Source organism: Anas acuta, chromosome 5 (assembly GCF_963932015.1).
Source record: "Anas acuta chromosome 5, bAnaAcu1.1, whole genome shotgun sequence".
NCBI lineage: Eukaryota > Metazoa > Chordata > Aves > Anseriformes > Anatidae > Anas > Anas acuta.
The window spans coordinates 1,944,779-1,972,450 of record NC_088983.1 but is presented as its reverse complement, the minus strand read 5'-3'; the positions used below and the strand labels follow the sequence as shown (position 1 = coordinate 1,972,450).

Genomic DNA, 27,672 nt, shown 5'->3' with positions numbered 1-27,672 from the left:
TCCGTGCCTGCTGCTTTGCCCTGGTTGTCCCTAGGTCTGGCCCTGGCCCACAGCCCTCATTGCAGATAGCACAGTTTTGAGAGACTGTTTTCTGATGGTGCTTAACCATTACAAGTGGTCTAACTTTCTGGCTGTGAATGAATCTATCGATACCCACACATTATTTATACACAAATAGAGCACAGACTCGTATCCATGCACAAACACAAAATATCTCTGGTTTGAACTTTGCTTACAGAACCGCTACTTTCTTGGCTTTTCCAATGGGCAGATGAGGTGTCGAAGAGTTTTTGAGTCTGAATGGGATGCCTGTGAGGTACAAGAAGCAACACCTGCTGCTCTGAGTGCTGGCAGAGCTCACAGATGAGCAGCCCCGAGTGTCCCACAGAGTTGCAGCTGGGTGGGTGCTGGCAGGGCACTGTGCAATGAGGGGGGGCCTCCTGAGATCCCTCCCCAGGTCTTAGCTGGGCTGGGCTGTTTTGCTTTCTTTTTAAGCTTGTATCCTTCTGCATGTATGTAATGTGCAATACATTGCTTTATCTTTTGATGTGAGAGCTGTTTTGGTGCTATGCGATCATATGCAGCCTTCATCTCTCAGCTCTTGTTTCATGGCCTTGATTCAGCTAACTGTTTTCTGACAAATTAGGGGTTCATTTTTTCAAACCTGTGCTCTGGCTTCTCTGTAGATCTGTCCAAAGCTGTACAAGTGTTTCTCATCCCAGCTTACCCCCCATGGCTCTCTCCCCAGCAGAAGAGCAGCCCAGGAGCACGGCTCTGAGCGGAGCCCAGCCCTCTGCTTGGGCATTGCCAATGCGTCACGGTGCAAGTAGGGCACCTGGTTGTAACCCAGGAAGTAATAAAAGTAATAAAGCAGGAGAAAGGTAGGTTTAGATGATTTCAATAAGGCTTTTTTTTTTCCCCCAAACCAAAAATGAGTTCCTGCTGCAGGACTTTGTGTATGGCACAGGACTGGGCAGCGATGACCCTCTCTGTGCAGCGTGGTATTTGGCTTAGAGCAAAAGTATTTCTCTAAATCCATCATTTTGGAACAGGACGATAATTATTTTTTTTTCTGTAAATTGCACAAGTTCTCAGTTTGTTTTCGTTTTACAGATATTTCTTACTAAATGTTATGAGTAACTTATTGATAAAATTCCGTGTTTCTTGGAAAATAATGATTTTTTGAAGGTGAAATCAAAGTTTGAGTATGTGACTCTGGTGTGGCATTACGTCAGGGCAGATGCACAGGTTAGGAGCATTATCCTTGGCATTTACCTGGCCACAGAGAAGCAGTCCTGTTACGCAAACCGAATTTCCTTCTTCTGCAGGGTTATGAGTGTAACTGGCAGAGCTAAATCCACTGTCAGGCTGAACTTGGATTATTAGGAGTCATTTGACCTAGAACCTAAATATCGCTCTAATTAAAAGCGATCCTTCCAGCCTACCAAAAAGTGATGTACTGGGAGGCCAAAGGACTGGCAGTCACCCCCTGTAGGTGCCCTCGTTGCTCTGCCCGTGCTCAGTGGGTAAAACTGCCCAGTAAGCGGCTGCACCAAAACCAGAGGGACATGCAGACAAGAAACTTTCAGGGAAGCAAATCAAAGTCTTCAGATTCACTGGCCTGGAAAGGGATGTGCTGACTCAGCTTTGTTTTACGTAACTGTAGCGTGTCACAGGCCTGGCTTTGGAGTATAATGAGGTTCTTTTTTTAAGATCTCAAGGAAATTAAACGAGAAGCTGTATATTTCCCCTAATATTTCCATTTTCAGTTGTCTGTAATCTCTCCTCCTTTCAAATAGCGCCGGTATCCATGTGTTGAAGTGCAGGCTAACCTTTTGGCCTGAATATGGGACTTCACAAACAGGCGTCCCCTTACCCACAGACCTGGCGTTCCTTAGAGCAGCACATTGAAATGTCTTTTCTAACCCAAACCATTCTATCCGTCTACGATTAATATATAATAATATAGATATTTTTATATATTTTAATACTTCAGATTTATTATATATATATAAAATATATGAAAGTTCAGGACATGTAACATTTCCTTGCAGGACTCTGACCAAGCCAGGGCAGAACAGGAGGCAGGTGTGACCGCTTGCACCCACAGAGGTACTTATAGGCAGGGGTCCCCTCCAGGGGCTGTTTTAAGAATAAGCAGATCTGGTACAAATGCAATCGGTGAGCAGGGCTGGTTGGAGCTCTGCAGAGGTGGATGGCATCTGGGTATATTGGTCTTGCTTCACAGGAGAGCAAAATGATCCTAAAGTTATTTGCTTTTAGCGGGGTCTTCAAGGCAGACTTTGGTGTTTTTAAAGGGTGGGGAATGTTTGCAAAAACTGCTCCGAAGGATTGGTCACCCACAGGTGTTGTGGCTACACGGAGAAGTTGTTTGCATGTTGTGTGTGTCCTACAGGAAGAGTTCTGCTTAAAAACAAAACAAAAAACCGTTCAGAACTACAGCTTAATTTGGACATGCTCCCATTGACTTGAAGCCCTAAATGCTTGTGTTTCTTATGTGTGGAAAGCAAAACCAAGCCATCTCTGATAAACCTCAGATATTTAAACACCTGGGCAGATACTGGGGGACCTCTTTAAAAAATAAGCAAAACATTCAGCTTTTCAGTCATGTTTAATTTAAACGTATTCAGCTTGAGAAATGTTCTTGGGGTAAGCTGGTGCTCTGGAAGTTGCTCAGTTGTCAACAGCACTTTATAATTACTTCTTGCTATTTGAAATGGGCCGAAATAGATAATCCCATTAGAAATGGTACCTTTCTGGTGCAAGTGCTATTTAAATGGGAGCAGTGCCCCCTTCTGAGGCTGGTGGCAGAGAAATATGGAAAAATCCAGAAAAAGGGAATGTGAGATTTTTCTTATAAATTTGTGCTGGCAGTTGTCCCTATCAGGCTGAACTGTAACTGGAGGTTGGATCCCAGCAGGACGGGGAGCCAGTGGTCAGGTTATGCTATGAGCAGAGCATTTCTGCACGTAGCACTGGGCAGGAGCTGGGCCACAGCTGCCCTGGTTGCTAATGCTGTGCCTGGGCTCAGGCAGCAGTCGGATCTCCAGGAGGGTGCTACTGCAAATATATTTTTCTACCCATGGGAAGTATCTGTTGTTACCCTAGCTCACTGTTATATATGGAGTGGTAATTCTTGTCGAGAAAATGGTTGATATTAATAAAGAAGGGGGAGATGTGGGAGTGTGGCCATGGGGGGTGGAAAGCCCTGTGGTTGATGATAACATCAGACTCTTAACGATGAGGCCATCAGGAATGTAAAAGAGCTTAGAGGTAACAAAGAAGGGTGATTCAGGAGACTCCATGCAGTCTCGGGTTGCTTGTTCTCCAGCCATTAAGGCATGGAAGTTTCTGGGTGTTTGCTGTTATATGCAAAGTTGTTTGACCAAGGAAAAGTTGTTTTTGAAAAGGATTGCTGTGGGGAGAAGGGCATAAGAGGGGAGCCTGCCCTCAAGATTAAAAAAAAAAAAAAAAAAGGCAACATGATATAATGAAGTTATGTCATAAAGAAGCAGAAAGAAGGAATGAAAAGGAACAGGCTGGCAGAACGGAGACCAGGACGGGAACAGGCACTTTGATTGCCTCATGAAGATAGGTTTGGCCAGACTCAGCAAAGTGCTCAGAGAAGCTCGTACAGAAAGTCGCTGGAAATGGCACATTGGAGCTGGGAAGAAGCTCAAGCTGAGAGAAGCAGACCCAGCACACAACTGCCCCTCGCTGGTAAGCAGTTGCACATTATGGGGAATCATACGTCCTTAGGAACAAAGACTGTCCAGGTAACCTTACAGCTTATTCTCCTTATTAACAATCAGTTTATGATCCTGAAATATGGGACCAAATTGAGGTCAAGGTGTGGGACTCTGCAACTAAAAATGACCAGGTTGCAGTGGGATCGCTCGGCACCTGGCGAGCAGTCTCTGAGGCCTTAAAGAGCTGTGTGGGACCACAGTCAGAAACGTGTGGTTTGCCAGGTAGTGAGGGAGCTGCGGGCTCCTTTACTGATCTGACTGCTGTGCCATCAGCCCCTCTGCTGCTACAGCCATTGAGGGCCTTTGCTGTTACACCCTCTGGTGACGTGGACGTGCCTTTTGATCCAGGCCTATATCCTTGATGGATATGCTTTTCTCCGATCCGGGAAGAACGGGATACATAAGGCCTGAAGACCGAGTAGCTTGACAACTTAAAGCGAGACATATTGTTCAAAAGGAATGGAAAATGGAGACTGTTAAGTCATGAAACTTAAAGGATTGTTTGTTACCTTTTCTGATTGTATAGGCATACCTTTTTGAGACTTCATTTATAACATCATCCAGATGCTACAACCACTCTATATCCAGGTGTTTGTGATGAATTTCCCTGAAGTGACTCCATAACATGACCCCAGGCTCTGGTGCAGGGGGTGCCACCAACACGGAGCCAGCTGCCCCTATAGACCCTGCTGATCAGAGCGTGATGAGGTGTGGAGCGTGCTGAGCCCCTGCTGGGTGCTTCGAGATCTCTGTTCCAGAGACCTCATGGGCCACATCTTCCAGCTCCTGGAGACTGTCGGTGCTGACCCTCCCCAAGTTTGGGTGGCATCTTTACCCCTAAAAGCCCTCACTCAGACTTTATGCCATTAATTTATGCCATACGTTAAGATGTGCATTAAAAACAAAAACAATTCATCTCATACATCCCCCAAAAGCCCACAAGAAACAGTGATCTATCAGTAAAGTTTACTGAGGTAATAATTTTTGAAGCTCTTTATAATCAATCTTGCATCTATTAATCATTTCAAGAATGTTTTCCCTTTGTGTAAACCCTTTATAGCTTAGCCCTGCAAGAAATGCTTCCAGGAATCTGCTTTGCAGCCACGGTGCTGAATGACGCTGCTCGCTGCCTCCCATTGCAGGCAGGAAGGCACTGTTTGAGGTAAAGCTTGGTATATTTGCCAGCAACAGTACTTTTGCTTAAAAGTTCAGAAAAGTACAATTGCTGATGATTAGAAGAGCCTAATAGCTATTCTACAGGAGTATTTTTTTATTAAAATTACTAAATATTGCAGTTTTTTAATATTTAATGAAGCATTAGATTAAAATTGGACTCCATAACCTCAAGTCTTAATGTCCCTCTGTATAAAGGTGAGATTCTGCTTAGTACCAATGGGTAAGTGCAAGGCAGCATCGTGCCACTGAGAGCAGGCTGTAAGTCAGTGGAATTACTCCTGATTTATGCTGAGAGAACCTAGCTCAGTAATTCTTAACGATAAATTAATTGTATGCATTGTGCTTAAGCATACAAGCAAATATCTCTGTGATTAATTTGAATTTATGGTTCAGTAATATATTCAGAACATTATCATCTTTTCTCGTGATGGATCACCAGGATAAATTATCTCCTAGGTTTATATATGTGCATAGATATGTTTTGTTTGGATTACGACGAGAAGTGGGATTAAACTCGGTTAAGTAATTGCACAGCAGGGTCCAGATTTGGAATGGGAGCAAAGTATCCTCTAGCATAAGTAAATAAGAACTGTGCTACACTTTGGAAATGAAAGCTTTATGTATGAGAGAGTAAAAAAAAAAAAAAATCAGGAATGACAGTTTATAAAAGTCAAAACAGTGTTTCTCTTCTATCCTGCCAAGTGAATGTAATCAGCCATCTTAGATGTTTTTTCCCTTTATTCCTTTCCTTCTTTAAAGAGATGTAAATTTTTCTGTTGAATAAGAATTACCTTTGGAAGGGCGACAAAATGCATTTCAACTTGCCATGATGGATAATAAGACCATTAGAGCAACAACAGAAAATCTGATTTAGGGTAACCTGCAGGCGAGTTGGGAGAGGCTCCAGAGGCGTGCGCCAAGCCGCTGCGGCCGGTGCCAGGCGGGGAGGACGAGCCCTGCAGGAGGGCTCCGGTCCCTGGCACGCCTTGGTGCATGCGTCGAGGGCTTCTTAGAAGGGTGGGCTCTGGTCAGTAATGTATAACCCAGGGAGGATCAGGGGATGACCACGGTTGTGCTGAGTTACCAAATCCAGTGCCTTGTCGGTGCAGGCAGCTTTTCATCATCAGGTTTCATCAACGGGCCAAACTGCAGCCCGAAGGCAGTTGTTCTTCTGGCTCTTCTGCCCATTCCCTTTCTGCTGTTGGGATGGGATTCCAGGACCTGCTGGGATGAGACCTTCCCGTTTGCTTCCTGAGCTAATTTCCAGCTAATTGATTATAGTTTGCTCTTGCACGGTGGAGAGAATTCCTCTTGGTATTTACCTCCTGTACTTGTGGGCAATAACCCTATCCCTGTTCAGCTGTGGGTTAGGAAGCTCAAATGTGTTTCAGAAATGTGGAAACAGACAGGGAATGGTGCCATTGACTGGGGGCACTGGTCTGAATACCATAAAGTAAATCCCCTTGGCAGTGATGGGGAAACCAATAACCGTGTGTGCGGTGGTGTTTCAAGGCACCTTGTGTGGTCGTTGTCAAACTAGATTGCCCCAAAGAAAATATGGAGATATATCAGCAGTTCTTCACAGTTTGATGGCATCTTGCCCACCCCATGCCACTTTCTACAGCACATATATCAATATGAGGAATTAATGTTATTCAACTAAATTTTAATAACACGACCTTACTCTAATTCTGTTCTTTCATGAAAAGAAAGTTACTGGTTTTGCCAGGAAAAAAAAAAGGCAGCTTTAATATTACTAAGTCAACATATTCTTATTTGCTTAAAGAAAAATTTCCTTATTTTAGGTGAATATTTAATCTGTAGCTTTTGATTTCTTTTTTTTTTTTTTTTAATAATTCCAACACTTACCTTTGTGGTGGGAGGAAGGTGCTCCTCTGAAGGAGTAAATGTTGTTGGTTGGCTTCCCTCCGAGCTGGCTGGGAGGATGGATGGCATCTCACGGGTCAGCAAAGTATCATTTCTGCACGCAGGTCCCCACCAGTGAGTAACTTCAGGGGCAAGAGCAAGGGTGTTTGAAAGCTGTGTTGCATCCATTTTCTCCTTGTGGTTGCCTTCTGACAAAATGAATTAAGAGGAAGAAAGAAAGCACCGTTAGATTTGTATTCGTCAGCCTCATTTCAGCTGTTATTGTCTAATAAACTCCAACTGAGCTCTCATTCACAGATGTCACATTCTGTCTCGATGGCAGGTGATCTGACTATGGAGCACGCTGTATTTGTGACAGCTTTAACAGAAAAGACTAACGGCTCCATTCATTGCTCTTGCACTCTTTCGTACGAAGCTGATTGCTTTTCTTCATTGAATTACCCCGTGTCTCTGGGTGAAATTCACAGCAGACACGATACAAGCCCTGGTTTCTCCCTGGTGCAGCCGGTACGAGCATGGTTTGAGAAGTGCTCGGAGGGAAGGCGGTGATGTGTGGCACCGAGCAGCCGGCTGCTCCGTGGTGCTACCAGCAGCGGGGCTGCCGAAGCTTTTGGGAGCTCTGCGAGGTCCTGGTTTACCTCCCACCCTCCTTATGATCCCTAAGAGAGGGTTATCAGCGTGATGTCTGAAAGCGTAAACAGCGCTGGGTGAATAACTCTTGCCGTTAACTTTGTAATAACCAGCTCATTCGCAAGGCCTGATCTAGAGCCCATTGAAGTTAATGAGAGCTGTTCTGCTCGCTCTTCTTTCTCTGATTGCTAATTGTGTGTAAACAGCTTTCGGTCATCACAAGTTTGTTTATTTGAAATTATTTGCAGATTAATTTTGGTAATTCATTTCTCCTTGAGCATGCAGGGCGTTCAGCGTTTGAAGCAGATGATTTCAGTCACATTTGCAGCTTGCACCCATGGTCTGCTCCTCTATCCTGCCTGAAGGGAGCTGTTGTGAGCATCATCATTCACTTACTCAGAATTTTCTTTTCCTTCTGTTTGTGACCAGATTTAAGGGATCTTTTGACCTGCTATGCTGAATCTGGTCAAAGCTCAGTCTTCCCCATGTGCCTCTTGTTTAAGCACCCACAGATGACCATTGCCAATGAGTATGCAAAGCAAAAGGTTTAATATTCCTAATAAACTGCAATGCTACCAATAACTGACAACTATCCTCTTTACTGCATCAGGCCATGAGCATTGCTACATAGTGTGTGAGGTTCCCCGTCTATGTAACGTGAGTGAAGAGCAGGCAATCTAGTTCAAGGCTTTTTTAAACTTTGTAAAGGATTTAAATATTTATCAATACGCATGTCTGCTTTATTTTAACGTTATTCTGATATCAAACCATGTTTTCTGGCTTCCCTTTCTCAAGTTCAAAGCGATGTGGAATAAACAAGTGACACTGGGGATTCTGTTTTGTGCTATTCTAGTAAATATTTTGTGGGCCACAGTCATTTGAAGACAGGCAAACACTCAAATATTGATGCCACAGTGGAAGGAGGAAGGGAGGGCTGAGCTCTGGGTGGAAGCCCCCATAGCACAGCACGGAGCTGGAGCACAGTGCTGTTCGTGCCATGGGGTACAGGACCCAGCTGCTTGGTCCTTGTGGTCCCACCAAGGCTTTGCAGGACCCCCTGGAGCTGCACATGGAGGAGCCCCTTGCACAGGCGTGCTCTTCTGCTAAGGCACATGCCTTGCAATTCTCAGAGAGAAAGTGCTCTGCCTTGCAGAGCTGAGACATGAGAAATTCTGCCATCCACTTTGTAGCCAGAGCTGGTGGAGATCATGCATAACAGCCAGATGAAGTCCTCTGGTGGACACGAAAAGTTGTATTCCTGTAAATTTGCTTAACTCATCCTCAAAGGCAGTAATGGTCTAGCATTATGCAGCCCACAGGGATTTCGTGCCATCTGGCTTCAGCTCATATGGGAGTATCTGGGCAGAAATCTTCTAGACTGGTCTTGCCTATGCAAAGCTGTGCATCCGTATGCGTCATCTTATAAAATATGGATTTGGTGCTGGCGCCTTTACCATTCTGGTTTTTGAAGCTCTGTTTTTGAGGATAAGTTGAGTAGATTTCAGCAGTGACTTTGAGCGTTTAGATGCCTGGTGTAGGTGGGGTACAAACAGCTTCCAGATACGCAGAATTGGTTCGTAAACAGATCTGGTAGTATCAAGGCTGTCAGAAAAGAAACCCTTAACACACAAAGGTAAATAGTGGCTATGCTGGCTGAAATACTGCTCAGAAGCACAAAAGCATATTGTTGGATGGCCTCTGCAGGGTAAGGAGCGTTGGAGAGCAGGGTCAGCCGGAGAGCAGGCTCTGCACAGCAGCATTGCAGAACAAGGGACGGAAGGACGTGGGGCATCAGAGAAACACTGTAAGAAGGAGAATGGGCTCAAGTGAATCTGGTATTTTATCAGGAAGAATGAATTTCTGCTGTCAATAAGTACAAACAGAAACACTGCATCTGAGCATCTCAAAGGGTTTTCTGTATTAACACCTAATATTTCTGATTCCAGTCCTGAAGGGATCTATGCTCGTGCCGTATGTCATGTGTTGTTAATTGGCCCTTGGTTCCAAGGGAACTGAAACGAAGAAAGGCAGGAGTGGGAGCAGATCACAGCATAAGGACAGGTTGACACCACATTCGCACGTTTGTGCAGCCCGAGAACTGAGCTGTGCCATGGAAATCTGTCTTGCTTGGGTGGGAGGCAGGAGGCACTTTCCCAGCAGAGCAGGATGCAGCTCTGCAGCGCCTTGTAACGCTCGGAAAAATAAAACTCAGGAGAAACCCATGGCAATGTGGCTCTTCCCTTTGTGAAGCGTTGATCCTGCAGCCACTAGAAAGATGGAAAGACTGAGTTCTCTCCCTGCTGAGCTGTTCCTGAAGTCCCCCCAGTGTCTGTCTGGGGGCAGGCATGTGGATAAGCAGAGGGCAGAGCGCTTTTTGGGGAGAGTTTTCCTTGCTGCTGTTTGGGATGGACCTTGCCTCTTTCTGTCCTGCTGTGGGATGTCATTTCTGTACTGTGCGGGGGTAACATCCCTGCCAGCCTGGGGTGCCCGAGGATTGGTGTTAATACTTGGATGGAGGGGAATTGCTTCTCTGAGAGCTCTTTGAATGGCATCTTTATTGCAAATGTCAGGCGGGTTTTCCTTCTGGGAGGAAACACGGGCAAACACACGTTGAGATCACATTTGTTCATCATATTAAATTGTTCGGTATTGCTGGGAAAATCAATACTGCCTTTTAATATAGAAAGCCCTGGACAAGTTGCCCCAGGTGAAAGTCCATGGAAAGAGCATTCCTTCGGAGAGGCGGCTGCCGGCAGGAACGAAGGCAGGTTGTCTGCAGTGCTTCGGCTGGCGTGCAGAAGCTGCAGTTAAACAACCCATGGCTTGATGGCTGTGTTTCCAGCTCCTCTGGTCAGTTTGGAGGCGTTGTCACCTTGGTTCTGCCTTTCAGCCCCCCTGGAACAGAACTGGGTCTGTTCACCCCAGGCTTTGGGTATTGCAGGTCCTGTGGGAGAGCAGAGACTGCAGGGCCACCTCCATCGGCCCCTCGGTTCTGGGCGGTTTCATGATCTGAGCTTCCCAGGCACTGCAAATTTGAGCTTGGGAATCTCTTATGTAACAGTGCTAAGTGATGTAGGAAGCTTCTGCATCAGAAATACATCTTCTAGAATCTGAGCTGCTTCTTAGAATCTGAGCTGCTGCTTTGCAGCAGATGTCAGTCTGGACAACTTTTTTTTTTTTTTAATTTTTATTTTAAGAACGACTTCATTTAGTTTTAGCTTAATTGATTCAGAGTTGACTTCAGATAAACTATTGAAGTGCGGTTGTAGTCGCGTAGTTGCTCGGTACAGCTTAAAAGTCAATGCCTCTTCCTGTCCCTTCTTCTTTCCATCTGATTAACGGTCTCGTTAGAATATGGAGCATTTTCCAAAGCCTTTATTTTCATTTTATGGAAGGTTCACAAAAGCTGTGAGCCAGAAGTTGAGGACTGGAAGCAGTCACTTTCCCATCTTGCTTTGGACAGGTTTTGAGGAGTTTCTTCCCTGAAGCCACAGCCAGTGAGCAGCCCCCAGATGTGGTGCGGGGCAGGAGCGGCTGTGGCCTTGTCCTGCCAGGGCCAGCTGCTGGGGGATGTCTCTGTGGGGACCCTGCAATGTGCTTTAGAAGAGCAACCACCTCCTGCTCTGTCAGGTCTCACCTGAATACCAGCAAAACGATTAGTTTGTGGTGTGATCTGCAACCGCAATCAGGCTGTGAGGACACACAGAAGGGCAGGCCGAGCATCCTATTGCCATAAGCTGAGACCTCACTGGAGTTTGGTGGGAATGTACTTGTGGGGCAGGTGATCAGGGGCTTTGTCCTGATGCTTATACTGCACGTACAAGGCTGTATTTCCTTCCTGTTTATGCCGGCTTTACTTAGTCGGTGTTTATTTCCACTGTAAATCATGAAAAAGCAAGTCCCCTATTACTCGGGAATTTAAAATAGGGTATGTTGTGTTGTCTGACCCTTACAGTAATTCCAAACTAGTGCTTCGTCCCTGCTCTGTGTGCGTGTGCAAATAAAATGGTCAGGAGACGTTTATCAAAACAAAAAAACAAAAACTGACTTAATTTTTTTGCTGTTAATGTGGGCAGAAAACTCTGCTAAACACAAGCTTGCTGCTAGAGCTGAATCTTTTCAGCTCAAATTTCATTTAAATTAAACTAAAAAGGCTTTTTTTTTTTTGCTTTTTTTTTTTTTCCCCTTGGCCTCTTTGTCAGCAGAACTCTTTGATCTTCCCTACTTACATAAGCAACTTCCGAGCTGGGGAAGTTTCTCTTCTTCCAAGCTTCTCCCAGAAGAACGGGGGCAAGGATCTCATTTTGTTTCTCTGGATTTGCTCGGGTCTTGAATGGGGGCATCCAGTGCAAGGAAGAGTCGTTTCACATTAGTATATGCACGGTGTGTGGGGATAGATGTGTATTCAGTCTCCTAAGGTTTCCTCGGTTTTTTGAGGAGCTCCAGTAGTTGCCAGTGGTGATGCATGAAGCAATCGTAGTGAGGAGATGAAGGAACCAGAATGGATGATGTTCCTGTGGATGTTGGTTGGGTGTGCTTTTGGAGCACTGTGTTCTGGAGGCATCCACAGGCCCCGTGTCACGGTGGGGGTCTCTGGCCCTCCCTGTCCCCCTGAGCAGCACTGTCCAAGGGGTGTCCGCCTCTCCCTGCTGCAGAAAGGATGCCAGGAAAACAATGAAGTCTGGCTGCCTTTGCTATGGGTTTTGTTTCTAGGCTTGGTACCAAAGCAACTTAAGCTTGATAGGATATTTGGATTCTTAAAGTCTTGGCTCCCAGAGAACAGTTGGGGTATGGAAATGCTTGGCTTCGTTACACAAGGTTCCCCTGCTCCTTACCCAGCTGACCCCAAGCCTTTCATCCTCAGAAAGACCTTAGTGTTGCTCCCAAGGGAAACAAACCCCACAGCCCCCCTTATTTTTTGCCCCCATTGCAGCTCCATGCAAGGCATGACCCGCCAGGGCATCTCCATGTGCCACCCGCTGGTGGCTCCCCCAGTGGGGCAGCAGCACCCTTTGATGCATTATTTCACACCGTGGCTGAATATCGCTTGATCAAAGCCTTCAATGTTCCTCGAGCGATGTTTTAAACCTTTACGTTTGCAGCTGCCTCTGTGTAGGCTGGGTGCTCGCGTGTGTGCGGTGAGATGTGCAGCCCTTTGGATCTTGTTCTTAACATCAGACAGATGCTCAGGAAATCGGCTATAATTTAAGATATAAAGCTATGAAATGGTTTCATGACTTACGAGGACCTAGATAATGAGGAGGATATTAGGCTGCCATATTCGTTTTTTTAAGTTCGAAGAAGAATGTATGCGATCATTATTTTTTATTACAAACATTTTAAAGCATATGTGGATATTTTCATTACTGAGCACTATCTTTAGCTCTTCCAATTAATTTCAGATTCCAGGAGTCCATATAATCTGACAGTTCACTGTGCTGAGAAATGTATTAAGGACAGCTTATGATACACTAATTAGGAGTGCATTTAAAGAGCCAATAATCTAATAGTTTTGAAGAAATCTGCTTATACTTTTTTTTTTCTTTTCCATTTTCATCTTGTATTTCTCAAGCATTTTGTTTTCTGAGATCACAGCCACAGTCTAAGGGCAAGATTGTCAGCTGCTGTAAATCAAAGCACTCCCAGCCAAGTTGCTCCGGTGCTGCTGAGTTCCTCCAGCTGAGGATGCCGTCCCCAAAGCAGGGCCCTCCAGAACTCATCTGCTGCAGCTTCACACTTCTTCTGTGAAGCTTTTCCACCGCCTGTGCATTGAAGTTGTGTCTGCAACCAGAATTTATTGCTTTGCCTGGGGAAATATGCAAAAAGAACTAGTGTAAACCCTTTTAACCAAGCCCTTGTTCACACAAAAAGACTTCTGATAGATGTAAGGAGATGTGGTTGAAGGTACCACGCCTTTCACCAGAATCTGATTCCACCAGGAAGTTTCCCATGGAGATATCAATTGGTACTGGACTCTGGAAATGATTTTATGGTGATAAGATCCACGTTGATACCAAAATATAAAGGATGCCTTCTCTATTTAGATAGCAAGAGAAGGGACTGGGCTGAAGATCTGGAGAAGCCTTCAGGATTTCCCTGTGGCTGTTGCGGTGCTGGTGTCCTCAGAGGGATTTGCTCCCACACCGTTAGCTCCAGGTCTCTGTCCACACAGAAACCCTGGCAAGATGCTGCTGCTTACCCGTAACTCATTTGCTGTAAATGTTTTAAGTTATAAATAAAAAGTTAAAAATGTTTTGATGGCCTGAAGGTGGGGAAAAAATCAGTAAGCTGACAAAGTGTAAGGTTAATCGCAGCGTTCTGGATTTCAAAGTGAATTCAAAACCTTTGTTTCGATGAAGGAAGGAAAGTTTAGAAAGCTTTTGGTTTTTCTGCTATTTCCCTGCCTCCTGCATCCATCTGCTCTGCTCCCCGTTAGGCACACAGCTCCTGGCTGCCACTTGTTGACCTTTGTTGCTCATCAGCTCAAACACGAGTCCTGTCCTCAGAAACCCTAAATCCTGCATCTCCGTTTCTTTTTTCTGCTTTCCGCATCTAAACTTGTCATCGGAGCGACTGCAAAGATTTTTTTAAAGCAGAATAAACACAACTGCACAGTGACAGCATATGCAGCAGAGATATTTTTCCTCTTAAGAAACCCACACCTGGGAGGCATGGAGAAGTTACTCAGCTTCACCCATTATAGGATCCATCACTCTGCTCGGGCTGCATCTATCGGACATCTGGTGCCACAAGTAGGCGACCTCATGAAAGAAATGGGAAATGTCCTTTTTCCATATGAACTGAAACGAAGCTGGGGAGGGGACTGCTCACAGGATTTGCAGACGCAGTCTGTGGTGAGGGCTGATGCTGCCTTCCCTCTGTTCATAAAGGACGGGGGCGTTGCTGCATGCTGCTCAGCAGAGCTCAGCTGTAAAAGGAGTTTTTAAACTGTTTGGTTTTGTTCTTTTAAGGTGCAGGGATGGGTAAAAGCATAAATTTCAGGCTTACTGCAGAGGAAGTGTTTGAGTTTGTTGTGATGTTTTGGTACTTAAAAATAAGAGTTCATGGGTAACTTTCTACTAATTTTTATGAATTATATCTTCAAATATCTTTTGCAAATAATCTAAAATGCTCTTGGGCCAAGACCTTTAGTGACAGTGAGTCCTAAGGGGATGAGCTGTCCGAGCTGTGCGATGTCGGCTGCGTTACAGCTCATTACAGACCGTAGAATTAAAGCCTTAAAAAATTGAGAAACGCTCAAAAAATTGAGCATTTAGGTCTGTAACGTACAGGAAAGCCACATCCCCGATGTGGTAGAGGGTATTACTGACAATACGGAGGCTGCAAGGAATATCCTTGTCTTTGCCTTATCTCCCTGCTTTTATTCCTACAGCCTGAGCCCTGATGCTGTGGTTTCACTGCGCCGAGCCTGTGCTGACTGAAGTAGAGCCGAGCTCTTCTGCCCGATAACATTTTGCTTTCATTCATCTGCAAATGCCCACGCAGTGCAATGGCTGGGGGCTCCCCTGAACCAAGCTCGGCCCCCTGCAAGTCGCTGCGAGATGGAGGCAGTGGATGTGGCGCTGCAGGAAGGCGCTGCTGCTACCAGCAGGGTTGTGTAACAGTCTGAGCAGCTCAGCACCGGTGATTAATTTTGGCTGGGAGAAATGAGATACATTTCCCACTCTAAATGCTTTAACTGGCTCACGCAAATTTTGCATGAAAGGAGCAGTTCCGTAATGAAACTTAATGGCTAATTGCGCTCTGTTAATAAAATCGGAGATGTCATCAGCCACCGAAGAGGGACGGGTAAATCATCTAAACAATAACACGCAACCTAATGTTGCGTGAGCACCAAGGTGGGAGCTTAATAATTTTCTTCATTAATTTTTATTGATTTGTTGATCATTCATTGACTTTTATTGAAATAAATCAGAAAGGCTGACACCTAAGTGCTGACTTAACTCTGGGAACAAGTTGCATGTTCAGTGGGACTTCAGTAGTGAGCTCTCAGCTGGGCTTTCCGAGGAAAGGAGACCTCCAGCAAGGTGATTTCTGTTTCTGCAGGTCTGTCTATAAATCAAAGCCCCAGTTAGTGTGTGAAGTGCTGTCCAGTTTGAAGCCCATCTGATGGAGCAGCAGCCTCAGACACTGCTACATCTTGTACAGGGGTGGCCGGGCTGGGAGGAGTGCCCTGACTGGGCTTCTGCTGGGAGAGGATCAGACACAAGGAACCACGAGGCTGAGGAAGCAGGGACTGATGAACTGAGATGTTGGGAATCCCCCAGTACCAGGAGAGCTTCAGTCAGAGCTTGGCCTTAGGGGACAAGCTGCTGCAAACTGGGCTGCTTTAAACATCTGCTCCTTAATTCTTTGCAGCTCCTCCATGCAGGCTCGTGGTGGGTCTGATGGTCCTGAGCCGCTGTCAGCTGAGACAGAAAATGACAAGTGTCAAACAGCATCTGGGGAAGTCGGCCCCTCTATTTCAAGCTCTTGTCTGCATCTTTCCTTTCTGCTTGTGCAGCCAAAGGGAGGGCAGGAGAGCGGGTGCTCTCTCGCTGCCCCTTGCCTGGGCTGGTGGCACGCTTGGGCTGAAATTTGGAACCACGCTGCTCTGTGCTGTGAGGAGACAAGATTGTCCCTGGGCTGTGCCTGGAAAGGCTCCTGAGCAGTCAGTCTGGGGCTCCAGATTTTCTCCCTGGGAAGACGAGGCTCAGGGCTGGCAGGGCCCCAGGGACCCACAGGGGTGGGTGTGCTTAGGGGAAATCGCCTTGTCCAACCTGAAGGGATTGAAGTGGCTGTTACTGATGTGTCAAATGCTACGTGGGGTTGGTACTGAATGGGTTGAACTGTGGGCACTGGGTGAATGCATTGGCCCTGAAGTGGCTGGTGGTGGTGGGTCCTTGTCCTATGGGAGCTGTGCCTGGCTGACTCGGTGTCCCCAGGCAGGTGCCAGCCCTCTGGCGAGCTGCCATGTGTTAAATGTGCTTTTCCCCCCTTCTGTGCTTGTCTTCCAAGGAAACCCCAATACCATCACTGGAGTGCAGAAGGCAGAGGCTGTGAGCTCTCGGTGACAAAATCTCGCCGCGGGCCATCGCGCCGACGTGCCCATCTGCACTCCCTTCTCAGAGCTGTCACTAATTTTAAACACCCTTTGGAGATTGTTCAGCAGATGAGAACTGCAGCACATGGCTCACCTGCTGGATTTCTCCTCTCCACATGCACGTTGTTTTCTCCCACCTGCTCCCATTTTGCGTCCCCCAGAAGCGTTTTAATCCTGCTCCTGCTGTCAGATTTTCTTACTTTGCCTTGGGGAAGCTCTGTCCCTGCTCTCAGGGATGCTGAAAGAGCAGGTTGGTCAGACATGAGGCTGTGCTTTGTTCCCTCCAGGAAAAGTCTGTGCTGCTGCTTCTAGTCCCTTGAGCTCAGCCTGCTCCTGGGTAGGCAATCTGGCACCCAGCTCATGCAGCTCCACAGCGCAATGGGCATGGATCAGTTCAGAGCAAACAGAGCCTCACAACGAAGCACGCAGGTGAAATACAGAGTGAGGCAGAGGCTGCTAAGCTCTGTGTATGTGGATTTCCTGAAAATCTTTATTGTTATAAAAATACATGTTTTTGCTTAGTGCGTTATACCATGGCTGCACACACGACACAAGTGTGCACAGAGCTCCGCTGTCTTTTTGCTGGCGTTGAGGTGCTCCCTGGGCAAAGCAGAGATGGGCACTTTCTGTCCATTGAGAAGTTCTCAACAAGAAACGTTTCCACAAGTCCCACCAGCAGAAACGACCACTTGTGATGTCCCCTCCAGGTCATTTCAGGAGCTGGTGCCTTTGGCGGGGGTGGCAGGGGGTTGCTGATGGTCAGGTAGCACCGCGAGCTCCTGGGCTTGCTGCGCTCGGGCACTGGGGAGCTCCTGGAGCACGGGAGGTGATAGAAAAATGAGTCACTTTCTGGGCACTTACGCCATCTATATTTTTTTAAACCACATTCCTCTTTCCTTACTGAAGCTAAAAGGAACGACACAAGTTGCAGTAGTGCCTAGAATATATAAAACCTGGTGTAATAGGTTTCTGGCTTTATCTAATGGCACATATTCCCGTCATTCAGCTGTTACTCCTACACCCAGTGTTTCAAAACAAAGATGTGCAAGCTAGGTGTGAGACATTGAAGTACAGGAAACACCGTTTTAATTTGAGAAGTCATATTTCTCCTCCTGAAAGGAGATGTGTTGTCTTGGTAGCTGCTGCTCGCTGGGACAGATTTGTGCTATCTCACAAGAAATGCAAATTGTTGTTTAAAAGCTGTTTATTCTTGCTTAGTGCTATAGAGTGGCATTTTTTTGTTTGCGTTCACGTTAAGGTTGTGTGTTTTCACATTCCTCTTTAATATTAAACTGTCTCTTCAGTCAGTGAAGCCCTTGCTGAGGCCTGCAGTGCATTTAGGGGATCGTTCATCCTGACGGCAGGGCTGAGCCAAACCAGGACGGGCTCTCTTTGGGGAAACGTGATCCCTGCCCTAGGCAGTCACATAGGATTGGTGGCACCCGCAGCACATCCCTCTGGTTTGGGGCATCCGCAGAAGTATTCCTATTCCTTTTGCCTAGGTTGACTGCTCAAGCATTGTGCATGGCTTTTAGAGGAGGCAAGGGACCAGGTTTGTCAGGGAGCGTAGAGATAGGACAAGGAGTAATGGTTTTAAAGTAAAAGAGGGGAGATTTAGATTAGATAGAAGGAAGAAATCCTTCCCTCAGAGGGCAGTGAGGCCTAGGCTGCCCCAAGGAGCCATGGTTGCCCCATCCCAAGGCAGGCTGGCTGTATTCAGCTAGGCCCAGATGAATTGATGCCTCCCTCAGCCAGTCCTCCCGGGCTGTCCCTTCCCCACAGTTGGTGGTTGAGGCACCCAGCAGCTCCCACACAATCCCCATCCCGTGTCTTTGAGGTCAAGCCGTGCTCCGTACCACTGAAATCTTTCCATCCTTATCCCACTGCCCACCTACCGCTGGAGGAGTCCTGCCGGTGAGGTGCCCTGGCTGGCCGTGTGCTGGCTCGGCATCGCTCTGCCAAGTGCTGCTGCTGCCAAGCTGTTTGCTGGTGGCAAGCCAGGACGGGATCAGCTCCAGCCTGAGCTGGCTCCAGGGAACCCAGGGCTTGGAGTTTTTCCACCCGTGCTCGGAGGACCTGCTCCTGGAGGTCCCTACAGGCCCGCGGAGGAGCCAGCGATTTTTGGTCTGCCAAGACTTAGCGTTAAGTCAAAGTACAGACCTGGGGAAAGGCATTTTAATGTTCTTGCTGGAAGCGAGCCCCAGCCTTGTTCTGCTCGGTTGTGCTCCGTTGGTTCATCAGCAAATGGCCTGTTACAGATGGTCTGCGCTACGGACCTCGACACGGCTTTGAGCAGCACATTGCGAGTGTGTGGCACGGTGAGATTAATAGGTCCAGGCACTTCTGTGCCCCAGAGAGCACGGATCTTGCTTCCCTCACTGCTCTGGCTGCAGGGGAGGTGGGAGATGGAGGCTGGCTAATCCTCTGCTGGCCTGTACCAGCAGCAAATGAAGCTTGGGCTGATACAGCAGGGTAGGGGAGAGAACGTGGACGACGGGAGGAAGGTCCGGAGTTGACCTTCTGTGATCATTCTTGGTCCTTGGCAAGGTCTGGTGCCTGTCTAAAGCTCCAGCCTACGCTCCTGATCCCCTCCTGCCTGGAACTGCAGGAATTATCACAACCTCAGCTTAATGAAACTTCAAGTTTCCGAACTGGAACGCAGCCTTTGCCATGTTGGTGATATGGTTTAGTGGAGGACTGGTTACTGTTAGGTCAGAGGTTGGACTAGGCGATCTTGGAGGTCTCTTCCAACCTAAATGATTCCGTGATTCTGCGTTGTTTTGGGCCTCGTGGTTATTTTCTGTAGCCTTATACACAGTGCAGTTTCTTTAGGACTCCATTTCTGGCGTGATGTTTCTCACAAACTGTCCTACCTGGTTAGAAAGACATTGCTGAAAGATGTTTCATCAAAGTATACAAATATAAGTATTCAGGATTCATCTTTAAGAGGTGATTTTTAATACATTTAGTTATCATGTGTATGTACTATTCACACTGGGTAAAGTCAACATATTGGTTGTTCTGAGCATGCAGCAATAAGTAAGACATGTTTACTGCTAGATGATAGTACTGTTGAAACAGGTCTGGCAATATCATCTGTTTTGTGATGCCAGGAACAACAAAGTGTTGCTTCAATTAAGCCCGTCACTTGCAGATCATTTTTTTTTCTTATTTTGGAAGATTCGTTGAACCCACCGCTTGAAATCTGTAGGTTGCAAACTGCTCAAGAAGCAACACAGGGAGGAGGACGGAGTGTAGGAAGGTTTCCCTCCGCATTTGTCTTCTCGGTTCCCCCCAAATGAGTGCAGTCTTGGAGAGATGCCACCTCTGTGAACAAAGGATGGAGTCCACCTGGCACGGTGTGAGCTAACCGAGACGTGGTGGTGGTGTCCTCCTCTGAGCGTGCTGGAATAAGAGGCTGGGAAATAAGAGATAACAAATGCAAGGAGACGCTGCTTTAACATAGAGTGGAATGTGATGTAGGAAAAATGGCCATTGTGATGAGCTTTAATTGCTAGTTTAAGAGAGCCAAGCAGCAGTGAGAATTAGAAGGCAGCGTGTCCTGATGATGTTTTATTTGCAGCCAGGACCCAGTTTGAAAACAAAACAACCCAAAGAAACTCCTCAGAAATCCAGTCTGGAAGCCCTGTGACAGTGGGATGCATTCTTAGCTCTGGCACTCAAGCAACTCAGTTTTTATTTCCAAGCTGAAGAGAGAGAGAGAGAAAGAGAGAGAGAGACTGCTGCCATGAGTACATCCCGTGTGCAGCCTGGCCAAAGCAGAGCTGCTGACGGTGTCCTCAGACTCGTGGGAGAGGAGCCTGGCAGGCAGCTCCATGAAGCTCGGCAGCGTGGAGAAGAGCAGTCCGGCTGCTGGGATTGAATTAGCTGACCCCTCGAGGGGCGACAGAAGGAGCGAGAGGTCAGGCAGGAGATGAGTTCCTGCAAGAGCGTGGAGGAAATTATTCTTAATTCTTCGCCTTCGCAGAGACGCATGGTTGTGACCCCGCGGTAACCGCCGCACAGGCGGCACAGCCCGGAGCTCCTGCGGTGATGGTGCCGTGGGGATGGCTGCCTGATGGCTCCGCTCAGCTAAAAGGAGGCAGAGTTTTACTGCAGGAGATGTGGAGACATCAGGAGAAATGTTTTCTTCTCTGATATTCCAGGACAATCTGCAAAAATCATAAATAAATGTTTAGAGTCAAATAAGCGCTGGGCAAGAATTGGTTGTTGGATGGGCAGAGCTCCATTACGCTTTTCAGGAATTATGCCCTTCTCTGAGCTTCACAGAAAGCTTGCATTAAAAGATTTTTTGCACAAAATGCTCCGTATTTGTGCTTCCACGATTAGCTGAAGGCTGAAGCAGCACCAGTGAGATGAAACCATCTGCTTTGGGGATGCTGCAAGGCATGGAGAGCCTCAGTGCTACCGCTCATCCCAAATTTAAGTATCTCTGGCCCCAGTTACTTGCTGGTGAGCAGTTCCACTTCCCTAAACAGATTTGGTTGAGACCTTGTTGGAAAACAACTGAGAGAATTCGACCCTGAGCAATATCAGAACTCAGGTCCTTTAATCAGCAGCTCTTAATTATTTACTTCAGTCCTAGCAATGAGAAGTTCTTCATGATTTGTGGAACTTGCAGGATTACTTAAAATGTAATTAAAGATGATACATGTGAAAGAGGAAACCCATAATGATTCTGTTAGAAAAGTCTATTTATCACGACTAATCTGCTTTACCCCCTCCAGGAAGGTATTTATCCCAGTCCTACAGCAGGATCCAGGCAGCCACATCCCTGCGTGGGTGCAGAACTTGCTGGAGATCCGGGTGTGCTCCAGAGCTGGGATGTTGGATAATCACTGTCTACGTGTGGAGGATGTCCTGCAGAGCATCAGGGCCAGCAGTAGTCCCCCAGTATGAGCTGCTGTTTTGTCAGCCCTGGCTGTGCCTGGGTGTAATTTGGTTATCCTGCCCATGGGTTTGCAGCGGTGCCTTGCATCGTGAGCCTTTCCACGCAAAACCAATTAACAAGAAATTAACCAAGTGAAGTCCCCAGTGAATTTCGTGCAGTTCTGCAGCATAATGAGGAGGAAATAATTTTTTATTTTTATTTTTAGAAAGAAGCTTTAAAGTAACTGCAGATGTTCACAACTCTCAAAATTGAGTTTTCCAATACCCGTATCAGCTCTTAATTTTGCTAATTGCAAATAAAATGACTGGGAATCTCAGTGGTATTACCATGATGAATGTACTGCCCTGTGGCAACAGTTCTCATCAGTGCAGAGTCTGGAGTGTATTACCACAGGTAGCGTGGGACTTGACGCGTCCTCTTCCAGCTGGAGGTTCGGTGATACTCACTTGGCTGATAAGTTTATTATCAGACCAGCTTTTTTCTATTTTTAGGAAGCTATTTTTAGTACTCTTTGTGGGAAATGGGAAATGTTAGACGTCTAGCTTTTATTAAATAAATATTCAGGGCATCAACTGCGTTCTTCATTTTGGGTCCCAGCTGAGATGAAGGCCAGGTACCTCATGCGGGAAGCCTTCTGCTAGAGGCTGCCTGCGTGGTGCTGCCCTGTGTGGGGCTGTGCTCCACGAAAGGGGCATTTGAAATTGGCTGTGATGTTCCTGGCCTGCTCCGCATTGTGCTTAAAATATCATTTCTGTAGTATTTTCTAATAGCTTTACAGCCATGTATCACCTGCAGTGCCCTTAGTAGAAAAGCAATAGCAGAGAGATGTTGATAGTTTGAAAAGATGTGTCTGTCAGTACAAAATACTTCCTACCCACCTTTATGCACGTGGTAGCATCTCTCATGTGTGTCCTGTTGCTGAGCTGGCCCTGATCTGTCCTTGCTCATCAGGCTTGTAAGAGAAGGATGAAGCCCATTTTTATTTTTTTTCTTTTCTCCTGGATTGGACTGTTTTTGCCATGTTGCTTGATATTTGCCCATATCTCTGCGACTTAAACCACATTTCCAAAGTTCAGGAAGCCTTCTTGATTGATAGCACTACCATCAGAAGGCTCTGAGCTAATTAAATCACCCCGCCGCTTCCCAACACTACTGTCAGAGACTGACCTAATTTTGACACTACAAAGCTTATCAGCAGACTATCTATTGAGTTAGGGGAACCATAATGCTGTTTCTAGGAGCAGATAGATTTTTTTCCCCTTACAACTCATTACAGTGCTGTTTATTGTTCCTCCTGGTGGGCAAGTATTAAAAACTCACGGTCTCTGCCATATGGTCTCTGCCTGTTGGTATCTGTTTCTGCAACACTAGCTATGCTCTGGATGGGGATAAGGCCATGGTAATTCTCCAGACATAAATATAGGCTAAGATCTCTGTCTCCTTTAAAGCTTTTTTTCCTATGTAACATGATTTGGAATCATAATAATTTGTTGCACCCCACGAGCAAGCGTGCTCTGCTGTGCTGCTCGTGGCCACGAGCTGCCTGAGGCCACCCAAAGCTGGCAGTGCCCTGCTTTGTGCTGGGGACGTGCAGGGACAAACTCCTGCAGGGGTCTCTGCTGTGTCTTTGTTGCTCTTGGTCTGGCGCGTGCGTGTCCAGCTTTGTAGATCCAGGATGAATCCATAGCTTGCCAAAGCATGGAGGTGCCTGGGAGCACGTGAAAAAGGAGGAGGAGGAAGGCTTCGCTTTCTGCTTGTTAAAGACCGGGAAGGAAAGCGGCACAGGGAGCCTGGAGGGAAATGCATCCTCAAGGCTGGGAAAGCAAATGATGCAAAGTGAACGAAGGCAAGCAGACCCAGAGCCCTCTGGATCAGTGATCAGCCACCACCAGTGGGCTCCCAGTGACCCCCAGCTTCCAGCAAAGCAGCAATTTGGGGGCTCCCTGAGACAGTGCCAAAATGTCTCACGGATTCACCTCGCCGCGGGGGACGGTCCTGTTTCCTGCCGGTGAGGTCTGAGATTAAAACAATATTTTCCAATATGTGCCGCGATAATCATTTATTAATAAAATTCCAGCAGTTGAGCTTCTCCAGGAAATTATTGAAAATTTTGTGATTAAGGTCGGGAGAGGTGCTAGCACATTGAACAAAAAGGTGGGCAGGGGCACTGCGGTCATCCGAGGTCTCTTATTTGCGCCACAGCTACACAAACATGCTGCTAGGCACAAAGCATCTCCTTTCTGAGCATTTTGCTAGCTCTCACTTTTTATTTGCTTGGTTAGAAAAACTCTTTTCTCCTTGCCAACACTTATTCAGAAAATAAATTTTATTCTGCATGTTTCAGGTGAAAGTTGGCTGAGCCAACATTTCTCACAGCACCTGCTTTGTCCTTTATTATTATTATTATATTAAATGTATCTAGAAACCTGCGTATGAATTCAACTTTGGGAGTTTCTAATTTTGTCTTCACAGAAATTTTATGACACTTTTTTTTTTTTTTTTCCTGGTTCTTTACTGTCTGGGGAACCTGTTGCAAGTTGAAACCAAATTGCTTGTGTAGGTGTGTAAGTGTGTGCAGGAGACGGAGAGGGGGAAGAAATTGAAATCGCTGGAAAAGAGCAGCCACTAATGGGGACCTACCCAACATCAATGTATAATGAGACATGGAGAAAGGTCAGATTGGAGCCATTTTTCATTTGGAAGAACTCTCTTGGTGCCACACAACTTATTTGCAGGAAAAGGAAGGGGATGTTCTTGGTTTGGTCGTTCAGCTTCTCCTTCCCACCTCCCGCTCGGCTCTGCGTCGTGCGCACGTAGCGCCAGGACAGCGGCGTGATGGATTCCTCCGTGCAATATTTACTGTGTATAATCACAAGACAAATTCTCCTAAAATGCCACAAACAAAATAAATGCCAAGTATATATTACTTTAATGTCTCGTCTGGTATTAAATCCTTGGAGGCATATTTCAGAAGCAGCCGTAATGAATATTCCTGTGGCAGAGAGGAAGGTGACATTTCACAACGGCGCAGTGTGTTCTGAACCATAGGACATTAAAACTTAAAGAAGTATGAATATTTTTGATTTTTCCTTTATTCATTTGATCTCTTCTTAAAGAAAGGTATCCTTTTGCTATAGTCATACCCAGGGGGATATTTTTGGGGGGTCTATATTGCCTTCCCAATGCATGTGGATGTCCTAATGGATATGGAGCAGTGGCGCAGACACTAAAACGAAGGATGCTCCAAATGTAATTTGAAGTAATATAAATATAATATGAATTAAAATGTAATATTAATGTAATATGAATTTAAAAGGCAGCAGGATGTTGGCGTAATGTTGCTGACTCTTCTAATTTTATCACAAGTCTCATGATCTGTGCTGAACCTTGTTTTACCTCTCTGCTCGTGGCTCTGCTTTCACGTTTCAGTATTTTACGATTTTTGTTGTGGGAGATAGTAAAAGCCCCCGGTGTGGACCAGAGCCGTGTTGTGGCAGGACGAGGAGGATGTTCCATGTCCCGGGGCATGGGATGCAGCTGGTGCTGGCTCTGCAGTAGGCTCTGAAGCACAAGCCCTCGTTACAACTGCTCGAGGCACGTGGAGTGGGAGCAGCTCTCCTGGCACAGGGAAAACTGCCAACTGCTGGGCATCAGTGCTGCTGCTCTATCTAGGAAAATAAATTTAGACTCAGCAAAGTATTTTAAGGTCAGAGAATGGCACACGGGACTGAGCAGAGGGAGGCTCTGACGTCTGCTGGGTGACCAGGAGCAGGGGGAAGCTTTCTGCTCCTGTGCTGGGAGAGCTCTGCGGTCCTTTGCCTTCCATTGCCTGCAAAAACTCTTTTGCTTGTGCCTGTGCTCTGCAGGGAGGACAGGTTACAGAAATGCTGAAGAGGTTAGCCTAGGCCAAGCATACCAAAAAATGATCTAACTGAGGTAGACTGAGACGGACGGGAGCAATGCGAGGTAGCTGGGAATATCAGGCTTAGTCATAACGGCCTGAAATAATTTTCTTCCTGTTCTGGAGTTGACCTGACACTGTGTTGTTCAGCATCCTTTGCCTGAGTCTCATTTTCCTCAGCTTCTGGAGAGTGAGGGTCAGAGATTTGAGTTACTGACAGTCTTAAATCAAGCGTAGGTGGGATTATGCCAACGGGGGTTTGGTGGGGTGCTGGAGTAGTTCATCCCCGGGGTCCCATGTGTGCCTGCTGTAGGTGTCAGGGACCACATGCGAAGTTTGTACCCAGTGGCTCGTGGTGGGGGTTGCAATGGGTACAGCGTTGCGGACGTGTATGTGGTCGGTCTGCCAAGGGGTTGAATGGGGCCAGGAATGTGGGTGGAAAAGCACACGGTTGGTTTTTATGGCAGGGGCATGCAGCTGTTGTGTGGGCGCTGGGGAGAAGCCCTGCCACTGCTGGCTCGTGGCATCATCGTTCTGGGTTGGTGCGTGCTCTGCTCTCTGGCTTTCTGCGGGTGACTTCAGGGTTTGGTTAGGGCATCAGTGTTTTCCACCTTTACCAAGCAGGAGCAGCACATGGGCGAGGAGAGAGGGTGAAATGCTGGGCCTTCAAAACTTTGCAGAATTATAATTTCTCCCTGCTGCAGCTTAGCATTTGTTATTTCGTTTGGCAGCAGGGCTGTAACAGGAACTCAGCTTTCTTCTCCTATTGATCCACGCTCTGAAAAATATTAAAATTGGGAGTTTCATGTTTCAGAAATAAAGATAATCGTACAGCCAGGAGATGCCCTGGGAGAAATGCTAAAACTGAGCTGTAGTTTGTACACGTGGTGTTAGGAACAGCCTTGCTGTATTCGTATGTGTACAACTTGTAAACCAGGATAACTTGGTGTAGTTTGGCCTGAGTTTACAAGAAAATTAAAGTCAGGGTTCTGCTGAACCTAAACTCCAGGCCCTGAGCCCTCTGACAGCCTCCGGATTTCAGGGTTGACTTAGAAAAGCAGCAGCACCAGCCCCACCGCTTCTCCTGCTTAACGTTAATGGTTTAATTAAGGCACCTCATTTGCGTAATGAGCGTGGTAATACATTTAGAAAGATCTATAATAAAAAGAACAATAACGGAGAGCTCGTTTGGAAACCGAAACAAAAATAGCCCAAGTGCAAATGAGCTCGTGCAGGCTTCGCCGGGGGGATCGCGGGGTGTTAATAAAACCCTGGCAGCCTCCTCCTCCTCTGTGCTGAGGGTGCTCAGCTCCCACCCGGAGCTCCTGGCCAAGCTTTTGCTTCACGGTGAGGGTGCTGGGCTCCGGCCAGGTCCCGGGGGCTGGCGGTGCTCACCTGCTTTCTCTCTCTGGGTCTTGCAGCCCCCCCCACCGTGCGCATCGTGCACTCGGGCCTGGCGTGCAACATCGAGGAGGAGCGCTACTCGGAGCGGGTCTACACCATCCGCGAGGGCGAGACGCTGGAGCTGACCTGCCTGGTCACGGGCCATCCTCGGCCACAGGTGAGCCCCCGCCGCCGGTCCCTGCCTGTCCCGGAGCCTGCCTCACCCGCAGCTCGGTGCCAGGCTCGTCTGGGTTGTGGGTTGGGTGTTGGGGGGCTGCAGAAGAAACATCAACAGCTAAAAAAGGTTACGTTTTTTTTTTAGTTTTATTAATATCTGGGAATGTGCTAAAAACCCAGCAAACTGAAGGTAGATGGTGTGCACCAGAGCGAAGGGCTGGGGGGACCTTGCTGTACATCTGCATCATAGCCATCGTCCCAACCATGGCACTGTGGTCCCGCAGAAAATGGAGGTTAAACAGAAAGCAACCACCTTTTCCCAGGGCTTGCTCTGTTTTAAAGCATCAATTTCTGAGCTAGAGAGTCTGGTCAGCCCGTGGCACAGCTGCCTGGTGCCCCTCATCACCACCACCACCCCCTTTGCCCTTGTGGGCACCTTGTGGGGTTATTTTATGTGAGGACCCTGTGCAAATGTAACATTTAATTCACTCCTGCTAAACTTTTCTGTTTCCATCTTTTCCTTCAGTCTTTTCCATGAGCCAAGCCAGCTCTCTGCTCCCTTCTCTTCTGTGCCTTCTCATTGTGCTCTGCTTCTGAGCAAGCTTGGTCCTGAGAGCTGGGGGTGCACTGGTATTGACTGGGATAACCAAGTTTCATGGTGCACATCTTTGTATGAGATTTTGAATGCTTGAATGCCTTGCAAGGGTTTTCCTTGTGTAGTGGCAAATTAAAC

At 46.9% G+C, this 27,672-nt stretch overlaps 1 protein-coding gene across 4 annotated transcripts in view; it reads left to right on the top strand.

Moving 5' to 3' along the window:
* The window catches only part of MDGA2 (MAM domain containing glycosylphosphatidylinositol anchor 2), a 324,213-nt gene that overhangs the window by 74,344 nt on the left and 222,197 nt on the right, over window positions 1-27,672 (top strand). For all 4 annotated transcript variants that reach the window (XM_068682207.1, XM_068682208.1, XM_068682210.1 and 1 more), the window contains exon 2: window positions 26,801-26,940. In XM_068682207.1, the coding sequence (XP_068538308.1) occupies window positions 26,801-26,940 (140 nt within the window). The remainder of the gene's footprint in view (window positions 1-26,800; window positions 26,941-27,672) is intronic.